General features: G+C 49.1%; 3 protein-coding genes across 4 annotated transcripts in view; 1 reads left to right on the top strand and 2 right to left on the bottom strand.

Annotated features, from left to right (window-relative positions):
• Positions 1 to 680, top strand: part of LOC116542523 (sodium channel modifier 1) — a 4855-nt gene extending 4175 nt beyond the window's left edge. Inside the window, exon 7 of the mRNA XM_032267504.1 lies at positions 531 to 680. Within this exon, the coding sequence (XP_032123395.1) occupies positions 531 to 627 (97 nt within the window). The 3' untranslated portion in view covers positions 628 to 680. The remainder of the gene's footprint in view (positions 1 to 530) is intronic.
• Positions 681 to 1203: 523 nt separating this feature from the next.
• TMOD4 (tropomodulin 4) lies at positions 1204 to 6965 on the bottom strand. Of its 2 annotated transcripts, none has more exons than XM_032267502.1 (10): positions 6646 to 6738; positions 5484 to 5648; positions 5123 to 5279; positions 4686 to 4802; positions 3787 to 3876; positions 3161 to 3291; positions 2961 to 3068; positions 2449 to 2592; positions 1731 to 1875; positions 1204 to 1323 (listed from the first exon to the last, which is right to left on the bottom strand). In XM_032267502.1, exons 2-10 carry the CDS (start codon positions 5604 to 5606, stop codon positions 1301 to 1303), a joined length of 1038 nt encoding a protein of 345 aa, XP_032123393.1. In that variant the 5' UTR covers positions 5607 to 5648; positions 6646 to 6738; the 3' UTR covers positions 1204 to 1300. The 2 variants fall into 2 exon arrangements, with proteins under 2 accessions (XP_032123393.1, XP_032123394.1); XM_032267503.1 differs by having other exon boundaries at positions 1207 to 1323; positions 6674 to 6965.
• Positions 6966 to 7503: 538 nt separating this feature from the next.
• VPS72 (vacuolar protein sorting 72 homolog) overlaps positions 7504 to 11554 on the bottom strand; it is a 13465-nt gene continuing 9414 nt past the window's right edge. Inside the window, exons 5-6 of the mRNA XM_032267501.1 lie at positions 9567 to 9711; positions 7504 to 8075 (exon numbers count right to left, since the gene is read on the bottom strand). Of these exons, the coding sequence (XP_032123392.1) occupies positions 7688 to 8075; positions 9567 to 9711 (533 nt within the window). The 3' untranslated portion in view covers positions 7504 to 7687. The remainder of the gene's footprint in view (positions 8076 to 9566; positions 9712 to 11554) is intronic.

The following is an 11554-nucleotide window of genomic DNA, read 5'->3' as shown; positions in this document are numbered from 1 at the left end:
GGAGTTTCACTCATGTTACCCAGGCTGGAGTGCAATGGCGCGATCTCGGCTCACCGCAACCTCCGCCTCCTGGGTTCAGGCAATTCTCCTGCCTCAGCCTCCTGAGTAGCTGGGATTACAGGCACGCACCACCATGCCCAGCTAATTTTTTGTATTTTTAGTAGAGACAGGGTTTCACCATGTTGACCAGGATGGTCTCGATCTCTTGACCTCGTGATCCACCCGCCTCGGCCTCCCAAAGTGCTGGGATTACAGGCTTGAGCCACCGCGCCCGGCTATTTTTGTTTTTTATCTTTGGTTCCATTTTGTTTTAGCCACCCAACTTACATGACTCTCAATTTTTTCTCACCACTGACTTTTTTTTGCTAGAGACAGCATTTCACCATGTTGGTCAGGCTGGTGAAACTCCTGACCTCAGGTGAGCCGCCCGCCTCAGCCTTCCAAAGTGCTGGGATTACAGGTGTGAGCTCACCATTGACTTCTTAATGAGCCTCTTTCCTGATCAATGCCATTTTCTCTGATGTTTTCAGCTCTGGATGGATCCCAGATGGACGAGGTCGATGGGTAAAAGACGAGAATGTTGAGTTTGACTCTGATGAGGAACCACCTGATTTCCGCTTGGACTGACACGCTTTTCCCATTCATTCACAAATAAACTGCAACGGGTGCTGAGAACTTAACTTTCCTCAAGTCTAGTTTCTTGTTGGATCTCAGAATTTCGGATCTGTTCATTCTCATTCCGGCTATTCCTTTCCTGTAATGTACACAGCTCTCCATACTTCTAACCCCTCCCCCATCTTCTACCAAAGCCATGCCAAGCGTCAGCTGCATCAGCCCGGTGCCCTATTAATAAGACTGTCTAAAAGAGGTCTTTGCCCTTCATGTTGTCTGCCTCCTTCTCTGCTACCACTTAAAGTCCTTTCCCCTTCAAATCACATGAGGACTGTGGGTAGGCACCGGGGGCACCTGGCCACATCTGGAAACAGGGCTGAGGCTAAGTACCCTGAGAAAGTAGAAGACTCTAAAGGCATTGGCAAGGTTATGGGGAACACCAAGGGAGGGAGCTCCCCCACCTCCTACTGGTAACCTGAACCTCCCTGCCTGCTGATCCCCAGAGTATAAATAATCCCCTGGTGAATTGGCAGTAACCCTTGGGGGTTAGCGCCAAGATTCCCACCGAAAGCCCAAGGAAGGAGACAGGCAAAATGGACAGAAGGGCTTTTATTTACAGGAAAGGAGGACAGATGAGGATTTAAGTGTCCAGTGCTCCCAGCTCTGGTTGGTAAAGGGAAATGCAGTGTTATCTCTTCTTTTGCTGGCGACCTGTAAAGGAGGAAGATTAAACCTAAGTGTTTGTTCCCGCTCATGTTTTCTGCAAAGAGACTCTTCTTCTTTCCAGTCCCTTAGCCAAACTTATAAATTGGTAGTGTCTTAGGCCACCTTACAGGCCCATCCCACATAAACAAAACAAACCACACCACAAATAAAATGATGCTACCTCTAAACAAGTATTCTTATCTCTAGCATTCTTTCTACCTCTCTACTGGTCTATGCTTGAGGCAGGTGGAGTTTTCTGTCTCCTTTCTGATCACTGTTGAGATTTGAACTTCTCATATGAATGCCTCTTTGGAAGCATCCCAGGCTGTTAGTCATTAGGTCTGCTTTCATAAGGACCCGCCCATTTCTGCACTTCCCCACCCACCCCACACATCGTGTCTGCAGTTACTCACGTAGTTCATTGTTTCGGGTCATGGCCTGGGCTGCCCGAGCACGTGGCCCCTGCTGCGTAAAGTGGTAGCCGAAGCGGACAATGGAGGGACACTGCTCTAGCACGGTGGCCATCTCCATCTCCACCGCATCACCCGGCCACTGGCGCTGGGGGAGGGCCAGGCAAAAGCTGACAGTCACTCTCTCTGGGCTATTTACCATCCCAGACCACAGATCCTTTTGGGAAGTCAAAGAGGCTTGTTTCTCCACAGTAGGTGACGAGAGATGCTGACTTGGCTTCCCTCATAGAGACAATGAAGAGGAGAATTCAAACAAGATTTAAAAAGATAGCTGCGCCGGGCGCGGTGGCTCAAGCCTGTAATCCCAGCACTTTGGGAGGCCGAGGCGGGTGGATCCCGAGGTCAAGAGATCGAGACCGTCCTGGTCAACATGGTGAAACCCCGTCTCTACTAAAAAAACTACGAAAAATTAGCTGGGCATGGTGGTGCGTGCCTGTAATCCCAGCTACTCAGGAGGCTGAGGCAGGAGAATTGCCTGAACCCAGGAGGCGGAGGTTGCGGTGAGCTGAGATCGCGCCATTGCACTCCAGCCTGGGTAACAAGAGTGAAACTCCGTCTCCAAAAAAAAAAAAAAAAAAAAAAAGATAGCTGCCTCAGTGGCCGGCTCAGGGAGGAAACTCAGTGAGACTGAATGCTAACATCAGGGGAAGGGAATACTGACCTGATTGTCTACACGGAGTTCAGTGAGTGTGGCATTTTCCCGAACTGCCTTCAGCACAGCCATGAGTCCTGTGCTGCTAATGAAGTTGGATTCGATGTTTAGGCTCTGGAGGCTACGATTCTCACGCAACATGTCAGCCACTGCCTGGGTAGTAGGGACTTGGGTTAGGATTAGGGAACAGTTTCACAGATGACTGAGGAGAGAAAGAACAGGAGCAAGAGGGAAACACAAACTCTGAGAAGAGTCCTTGAGGAGCTGTAAATGGGGCTAGAGGGATACAGAAAGCAAGGGGGATAGCCGTGGAAAGTAGGGAGATTAATATGCTGTTAGAGAGACGGGCTGTTAGAGAGGTTGAGAGTTATGAGCCATGGCACTGAGGGTAGGAGTCTCCATGAGGGCTGCCCTAAGAAGGCTGATGAGAATAGCACTCCCTAGCAAAACCCTTCATGACAGCCCTGCAAGGGGTGCCTGGGAGATGTGGGGAGAGGGCTGGGGATGCCAACTAGCCTTACATTGGCGATGGGGTCACCACTCCTCGTGGCTACCAGACTGAAGCTCCGCACATAGGTATTTGTCTTCATTGCCTCACACAGCTCACTTAGCATGGCTAGCGGGATGTCCTATCAGAGGGGAATTGGAGATGGTGGGCGAAGGGGCTCTCGGGTGTCAGCAGGTATCTGGCGTTATGGTTTGGAGGATGGGAGTCAAATACCTGTATGTTGTTCAGGTTCACCTCCTCCAGCTCCTTGTCATTGCTTCGGACCCTCTTTAGCATGTCCTCAATGTTTGTGGGATTTGGGGGTTCATCCGGCACTGGCTTATACTTGTCAGGCTGTACCACACCTAGTGAGTGAGAGCAGGAGGGGAACCCCAACATGTTCCCCGCAATCTCCTCCCCATTGGTTTTTCTTTTTTTCTTTCTTTTGAGATGGAGTCTCGCTCCGTCCACCCAGGCTGGATTGCAGTGGCACAATCTCAGCTCACAACAGCTTCAACCTCTCAGGTTCAACCAATTCTTGTGCCTCAGCCTCCCAAGTATAATATCTGGGATTACAGGCGTGCACCTGGCTAATTTTTGTATTTTAGTAGAGAAAGGGTTTCACCATGTTGGCCAGGCTGGTTTTGAACTCCTAACCTCAAGTGATCCGCCCACCTCAGTCTCCCCAAATGCTGACATGACAGGCATAAGCCACCATGCCTGGCACCCCATTGGTTTTCTTATCACTCATGCAGCATGTACTTTCTCAGAATTATCAGTTTCACCCTTTTCTCCCTTCTCCCGGACACTAGGACTACCTGCCCAGAGCCCTGAGGACCGTATTCCCCAAAAACACTCACTGCTAATGCCTTCAGTGTTGCAGATTTCTCCGCTGCAGAGGGCATCATAGTATTGCTTGTTGCTCATCAGTGTGTACATGTCCAGAATTGCTGGAGAGGATAAGCAGAGGGGTCACAGGGAATGAAAAGGCACCTGTTCCAAGCCTGCCTCCTACCTCATTCTGAATCTGCTGCATTTTTAAAGCCTGACTACTTACACTTTTCCAAAGAAGTTCCCCAACCTCTCTTAGCCCCAGGGGTCCTTTCCATAAACTTCTTAAGGCTGTAGTTCCTAAAACATTGAGAAAGGACTAAGGGAAAGTCCCTCATGAGCCACTAGAGGGTAAGGAAGTCTGCAGAGACTCCCTTCTGCTTTCAGCCAGAATGGTTCCACTTTTTTTTTTTTTTTCTTGAGACGCAGTCTCACTCTGTCGGCCAGGTTGGAATGCAGTGGTGTGATTTTGGCTCACTCCAACCTCCGCCTCCTGGGTTCAAGCAATTCTCCTGCAACAGCCTCCTGAGTAGTTGGGACTACAGGTGCATGCCACCATGCCCAGCTAATTTTTTGTATTTTAGTAGAGATGGGGTTTCACTGTGTTGCCCAGGCGAGTCTCGAACTCCTGACCTCAGGCAATCCACCTGCCGTGGCCTCCCAAAGTGGTGGAGTTACAAGCATGAGCCACCGCACCCGACCCAACGGTTCCACTTTTATTTGCTCTTACAATCCCTAAAAAATTGCTCTTGAGTGTTATTAAATTTAAAAATGAATAAATGTATACACAAATAAAAGCTTGAAACCACTGCTTGAGGCTTTCTTAAGACATGCATGCATTCTGGTGGAGGGCTTTCCTCACTAGTCTCATGTCATGGCTAGGATCCACCCCTGATCCTCCCACCCTTAACTTCCCACAGCTACCCACCTGCAATGTCACACATTTCAGCATCTGTGGCATTTGCCAGTGCCTCCTCCAGCTCGGGCTCCAGGGTGATCTGCTCCTCTGCTGGGATTTCCCTCTTGGGCTGAATATAGGGTTTCCCTGATGGGGAGATGAAGGATGGTTCAGGTAGAGGTAATGTCTCCCAAGATCCTGGCCTCCAGGTTCCTTTTCTTCTCCAGGAGGTAGAATGCTGGGTCACAAGGGGACACTGGAAAGCCTAAATCCTCTACAAGCTCAGTACTCCTGAGTCCTCTGATTTCTCAAGAACTGAAGAGTGCAAGCTGCCATTTAAGTGTCAGGGCCTCTGAGTCCCTAGGCAGCTGGGAGCTGGAAGGTGAGAGGGAAGCTGGAGGGGGGACATGTGAGAGACAGCACAGCCACTTGGGTTCTACCAGGCATGGATGTCAGGGTCCTCATACCCTTCTTCTCGCCTGTGAAGGGCACCAAGTCATCACGCTCTTTGACTTCTAGTGCCTGCTGCTCCAAGTACTGCAAAAGGGCGTCTCGGTCCAGTGGCCCCGTTGGGCTCTTCTTTGTCTGGTCACGTTGTCTTAGTCCAGCTGGCAGGAGCATGTTCTTAGGGATGAGTTTTGGGGAGCAAGTCAGACCTCCCCTCTGACCTAGGCACTGCAAGGGTTCCCTAAAACATCTCTAGACACCTTTCCCCTGGCCTTCTTAGGACTCTAGGTCCTGTAGCAAACCCTATTCTCAGCCACCCAGAGCCCAACACCCTTCCCAAATGCCTGGGACGGCCCCTGTTCCCTGTGCTGGAGCCCCTACCTCAGGGTCCATCTCCTGCAGCTCGCAGTCCAGCTGCTCTAGCTCCTCGGGGCTCAAGGTCCTCAGGATCTCATCTTCATCTATGTCTCTGTATTTCTCCAGTTCCTTCTGATATGATGACATGGTGGCCCTCACCCCCTCCCCACTGTGTGGCACTCACAGAGCCTGGGGAATATGGGACAAAAGGATGGACAATGGTAAGATGAACAGAGACACAGCAGGGACACAAAGAGACCAGCCCGGGGGGCAGAACATTGAACTGGATTTCTTGGAGGTTAGAAATCCAGCTGAAGATGGGAAGTTGGGGGAAGATTAGGTCGTTCTGAGTTAGAACTAGAGTCTCTTCTTTCTGCTTCCCCAGCTTCCAGCTTCCCTGGATGGGGATCCCAGACGTCTAAGCTGGGTTTGTCTTCCCACGGCATGACAGAAATCATGGAGCACCCCTCCGCTCTAACCTCACTTGTGAGTGCCCTCGCCCTGGCACAGCTGCTGGAAGCCCTGCCAACACAGCTGGTCCCTTGCCCAGTTCCTATTGAAAGGGGGCAAGGGGCAGGGGCAATAGAGAGCTTCAGGGAAGTTCCTCCTCTCTTCCTCATAATCCAGCTTTTTTCCTAAACTGTATAAAGCAAGGAAAATGGGGAATAGGGGGAAAAGACTGTCTCACCCCATTCTCGTTTCCCTTTTATTGTGGGGGATCAAGATTCCACTTTCTGTGTTTGCCAAAATTTGAAATCCTAAGGGAAAGCAAGGGCTCAGAGCAGCCGGAGGACTTCCAGATTGGGGGAAGAGTACTAAGGCCTCTGGAGGAGGGACTGAGTCCCTATAAACTGTCCCTTGCTTTGGACAGGAAGGTGACACCAGACCAATGGGTGTAAATGGGGTAAAGTTTCTTTAAAAACAGTGGAAATCTTAAACTTGCACAATCTTGTACAACGTAAGATACACACAGGAGCTATACATATAAACCATGCTGAATATGAAAGATCTAGAAAGTATGTGAGACATTCACATCAACAACATAAACCACACAGTTAAGGGGTAGGACAGCACGGTGGCAGAAATATAGAGTGACAGAGACAGGGACACACTCCACATCATTCCCCATAGGAGCCACTCTTCTCCTCCCATCTCCCACCGTAAGCCCCCGGTCTTCCCCACCTACCAGTCCTGGTGGCCACCTCCCTTCTCACCTCCCCCGTGTCAGTAGGTCGGTCTGTTCTACTAGAGCACTGTCCCAGCAGCAGCAGGAGCCCGGTGCCGGGGGAGAGGGTGGGGGAACAGTGAGCTCAGCATTTTATTATTTTAGCTCTGGCCAGGTGGGGGGTAGTGGGAGATCACATATACACAGCCCCCATACCCTGCCCAGCCCTGAGCGCCTCTAGTGGCCATGGACAGCCATGGCACCTCCTCCACTTCCCTTCATACAAGCCCCAGTCCTAGACATCAGAGTTCAAATAGAATCAGGCAGTTCCTCCATATTTGGTGCCTGCTATTTTTTTTTTTTTTTTTTTTTTTTTTTTTGAGACGGAGTTTCGCTCTTGTTACCCAGGCTGGAGTGCAATGGCGCGATCTCGGCTCACCGCAACCTCCGCCTCCTGGGTTCAGGCAATTCTCCTGCCTCAGCCTCCTGAGTAGCTGGGACTACAGGCACATGCCACCATGCCCAGCTAATTTTTGTATTTTTAGTAGAGGCGAGGTTTCACCTTGTTGACCAGGATGGTCTCGATCTCTTGACCTCGTGATCCACCCGCCTCGGCCTCCCAAAGTGCTGGGATTACAGGTTTGAGCCACCGCGCCCGGCCTGGTGCCTGCTATTTTCAAAACAGAGTGTAAAGTGATATAAAGGTCAATATAAGGTTGTGTTTTGGTGTATAATTTTCAGGTGTTTATAATTTAGTTGGAAGAATGAATACAATTTAGAAAGGACAGCTCATAATGCTACTGAATAAATAGAAAGACCCAATATATTCAGGTATTCACAAATACTTCTTGCTCCCAACCCTAGTGCAGACACCAGACAAAAGGGATCTTTCTATATTTATTAGATTAAAAAACCTGGATGAACTACGGGAAAAGGAGAAAGAAGAAGAGAAAAGGATTGGGCAAAGATCGGAGGTGACAAAGGGGAGCAGCAGGGAGAGGAAAGGGAACAGCAAGAGCTCCAATCAGAGCAGGGAAGAAGTTTCTGAGGACTAGACACCTCTTCATTTAATGATAATTTTCTGGCGCAAGGCTCGCGGCCCAGAGCCAGGGAGAGGCTCAGGAGGTGGTGGGCCGGGGCCCAGGGCTGAGGCAGTGGGTGGCAGTCCGTGGGCAGTAATGTACTTCTTGTAGGCCTCACGAATGATCTTGAAGGCTCGAGCAGTGGCGTAGGGTATGTCTGTAACAGGGTCCCGGTATAGGGCTGGACGATGGGTCACTGGACAGACCTCCCGAACAGGGACTTTTGGGGGCCGCCCTTGAGGGAACCATTCCTCGAAAGTTGCATCATCACTAAAAGTGATGAAGGTACGTGAGCAGCGAGCAGGGGGGTTGACAGGTCCAGTTCCAGCATGGGGAGTCAATGCAGACACTGAGGGAGCAGGATCAAGTCTGAGGACAAAAGACAAAAAAAAAAAAAAAAAAAAAAAGAGCTGAGAAGAGAAGACAACAGATATAGCAAGGAGGAAATCAGACTGAGGGTGGTGGCTCATGCCTGTAATCTCAGCACTTTGGGAGGCAGGCGGATGATAAGGTCAGGAGTTCAAGACCAGCCTGACCAACATGGTGAAACTCCGTCTCTACTAAAAATACTAAAATTAGCCGAGCATGGCGGTGGTGGCAGGTGCCTGTAATTCCAGCTACTCAGGAGGCTGAGGCAGGAGAATCACTTGAACCCGGGAGGTGAAAGTTGGAGTGAGCCAAGACTGCACCATTGCATTCCAGCCTAGGTGACAGAGTGAGACTCCATCTCAAAAAAAAAAAAAAAAAAAAAAAAAAAAGAAAGAAGGAAATCAGAGAGACTAGGAAAGAGACAAAGGAGGCAGGGTGCTGGGAACATTCTGAGGAACGTACTAAGTCATAGATGGGAAAAGAAAGCTAAGCTAGAAGGTAAAATAGGAAAGAGAAGAGAGAAGCTAAAAGAAACGGGAATAAGAAAGAACTAAACTGTTACTTGGTATATTGTCCAGAGACAATCTAAAAGAAAAAAAAGAAAAAAAAAAAAAAAAAAGAAAGAAAGAACTAAACTGGACTGGACACAGTGGCTCACACCCATAATCCCAGCACTTTAGTAAGCTGAGGTGGGAGGACTGCCTTAGCTCAGGAGTCTGGGTGACACAGATAAACCCCATCTCCACAAAAAATACAAAATCAGCCAGGCGTGGTGGTGTGTGGCTGTACTCCCAGCTACTTGGGAGGCTAAGGTGGGAGGATTGCTTGACCCCAGGAGGAGGAGGTTGTAATGAGCACCACTGCACTCCAGCCTGGGCAACAGAGCAACACCCTGTCTTAAAAAAAAGTCCAGGCACAGTGGCTCACGCCTGTAATCCCAGTACTTTGGGAGGCCGAGGGGGAGGATCACAAAGTCAGGCGTTTGAGATCATCCTGATTAACATGATGAAACCCTGACTCTACTAAAAATACAAAAATTAACTGAGTGTGGTGGCGCGCACCTATAATCCCAGCCACTACTCAGGAGGCTGAGGCAGGAGAATCACTTGAGCCGGGCATGGTGGCTCACACCTGTAATCCCAGCACTTTGGGAGGCTGAGGTGGGTGGATCACCTGAGGTTAGGAGTTGGAGACCAGCCTGACCAATATGGTGAAACCCTATCTTTAAAAAAAAAACAGAAGAATCACTTGAACCCAGGAGGCGGAGGTTGCAGTGAGCCGAGATTTTGCCATTGCACTCCAGCCTGGGCAACAGAACGAGACTCTCAAAAAAAAGAAAAAAAGAAAAAGAAAAGAAATGAGCTGAAGGGAGTAAGGAATCTGAAAGAAATCTCTAAGTGTTAAGGAGAGCTAAGTGAGAAAAGCAAGCCAAATGGGGCCAAGAGAACATGAGCTGAACACACAATCTCTTTTCTCTTGAGATTCACTCACCCTTCTATGTCGACATTTTCTTCCTTGGGGCCCGGCTCCCCAACAAGTGGCACTGTCACTGAATGATAGGTGATTATGGGCCCAGGGCACTTCCGCTTCTTATGAACCTGCTTCTTTTTGTCAGCCTCGAGCCGCTCATATGTCTCTTTAGGGTCAAAGGATGGAATAAGGGGATGACCAGAATGCCCTTTTTTCCCACATCCCAGTTCTGTCCCACGATCTCTCAATTATCTTCCTGTCTATCTGGTCACTGCCAACTACCAGAGATAACTATGGAAGTCCCCTAAGGCCCTCTGGCACCCCCGTTTTGTAAGTTTTCTTGTAATCCTCTCTGCTTCTCATTTCTCAAGTACACCTGGGCCCACTATAGTACCTCACAGTTGGAAGGTACCCCTTGAAGAGGAGTTTATTTGCTTTCCTAGATACCAAAATCTCCTCTACAAATGCCCTCAATTCACTCCCACAGCTGGGTGTGCTGGCACAGGCCTGCAATCCCAGCTACTTGGGAGGCCGAGGTGGAAGGATCGCTTGAGCCTCGGAGGCAGAGGTTGCAGTGAGCTGAGATGGCACTACTGCACTCCAGCCTGAGCAAGAGTGAGACCCTGTCTCCAAAAAAATAAATAAAGTAGGAAATTATATTTAAATATAGAGGTTTCTGGTCGCTCTTAAACAACAAGAAAATCTGGCAGCCCTGGGTCTGCATTCTCATAAAGGAACAATTAGCCAAGCTGAGTAACTTCCTGCTTTCAGTCACTCCTCTCCAGTTCACCACCATCTCTCTGGCTGGCTGCACGCTTCATGTTACCTGCCTGGCCTCTGTGACACTGCTCTGTGGCAATTCACTGTTGGTATATATGTCTCCTCCTTAAGGGCAGTGACTATAACTCATAATGCCTAAATATTTTCAAGGTGATACAGCATTCTGCACATTACAGCACTCATTAAATATTTGTTAATGAATAAATGAATCAAGGCTGAGCACAGTGGCTCACACCTGTAATCCCAGCACTTTGGAAGGCCAAGGTGGGTGGATCAGCTGAGGTCTGAAGTTTAGAAACCAGCCTGAGCAACATGGTGAAACCCCATCTCTGCTAAAAATACAAAAACTAGCTGGGCATGTTGGCACATGCCTATAATCCCAGCTACTTGGGAAGCTGAAGCAGAAGAATTGCTTGAACCTGGGATGCAGAGTAGCAAGATTGTGCCATTGCACTCGAGCCTGAGCAAGAAGAGCGAAACTGTCTCCAAAATAAAAAATAATTTTAAAAATAAAAATAAAATATGGTCAAAGGTATTAAGATAGAAAAAATTTAAAAAATAAAATAAAAATAAAAAGGGCTGGGCACTGTGGCTGATGCCTGTAATCCCAGCACTTTGGGAGGCGAAGGTGGGCGGATCATGAGGTCAGGTGATTGAGACCATCCTGGCCCACATGGTAAAACCTCATCTCTACCAAAAATATAAAAAATTAGTTGGGCGTGGTGGTGTGCGCCTGTAGACCCGGCTACTCGGGAGGCGGAGGCAGAAGAATAGCTTGGACCCAAGAGGCGAAGGTTGCAGTAAGCCAAGATCACGCCGCTGCACTCCAGCCTGGTGACAGAGCGAGACTCTGTCTCAAAAAAGAAAAAAAAAATTTTTTTTTAAATGAGTCAAAAAAAAAAAAAAAAAAAGAATCAAAATATTCCTTGCCGGCCGGGCGCGGTGGCTCAAGCCTGTAATCCTAGCACTTTGGGAGGCCGAGGCGGGTGGATCACGAGGTCGAGACATCGAGACCATCCTGGTCAACACGGTGAAACCCCGTCTCTACTAAAAATACAATAAATTAGTTGGGCATGGTGGCGCGTGCCTGTAATCCCAGCCACTCAGGAGGCTGAGGCAGGAGAATTGCCTGAACCCAGGAGGCGGCGGTTGTGGTGAGCTGAGATCGCGCCATTGCACTCCAGCCTGGGTAACAAGAGCGAAACTCCGTCCCAAAAAAAAAAAAAAAA

Source organism: Sapajus apella, unplaced genomic scaffold (genome assembly GCF_009761245.1).
Source record: "Sapajus apella isolate SASKATOON/1434 unplaced genomic scaffold, GSC_monkey_1.0 scaffold169, whole genome shotgun sequence".
NCBI lineage: Eukaryota > Metazoa > Chordata > Mammalia > Primates > Cebidae > Sapajus > Sapajus apella.
The sequence above is the reverse complement of the archived record's forward strand: the minus strand, read 5'-3'. Positions and strand labels throughout refer to the sequence as shown.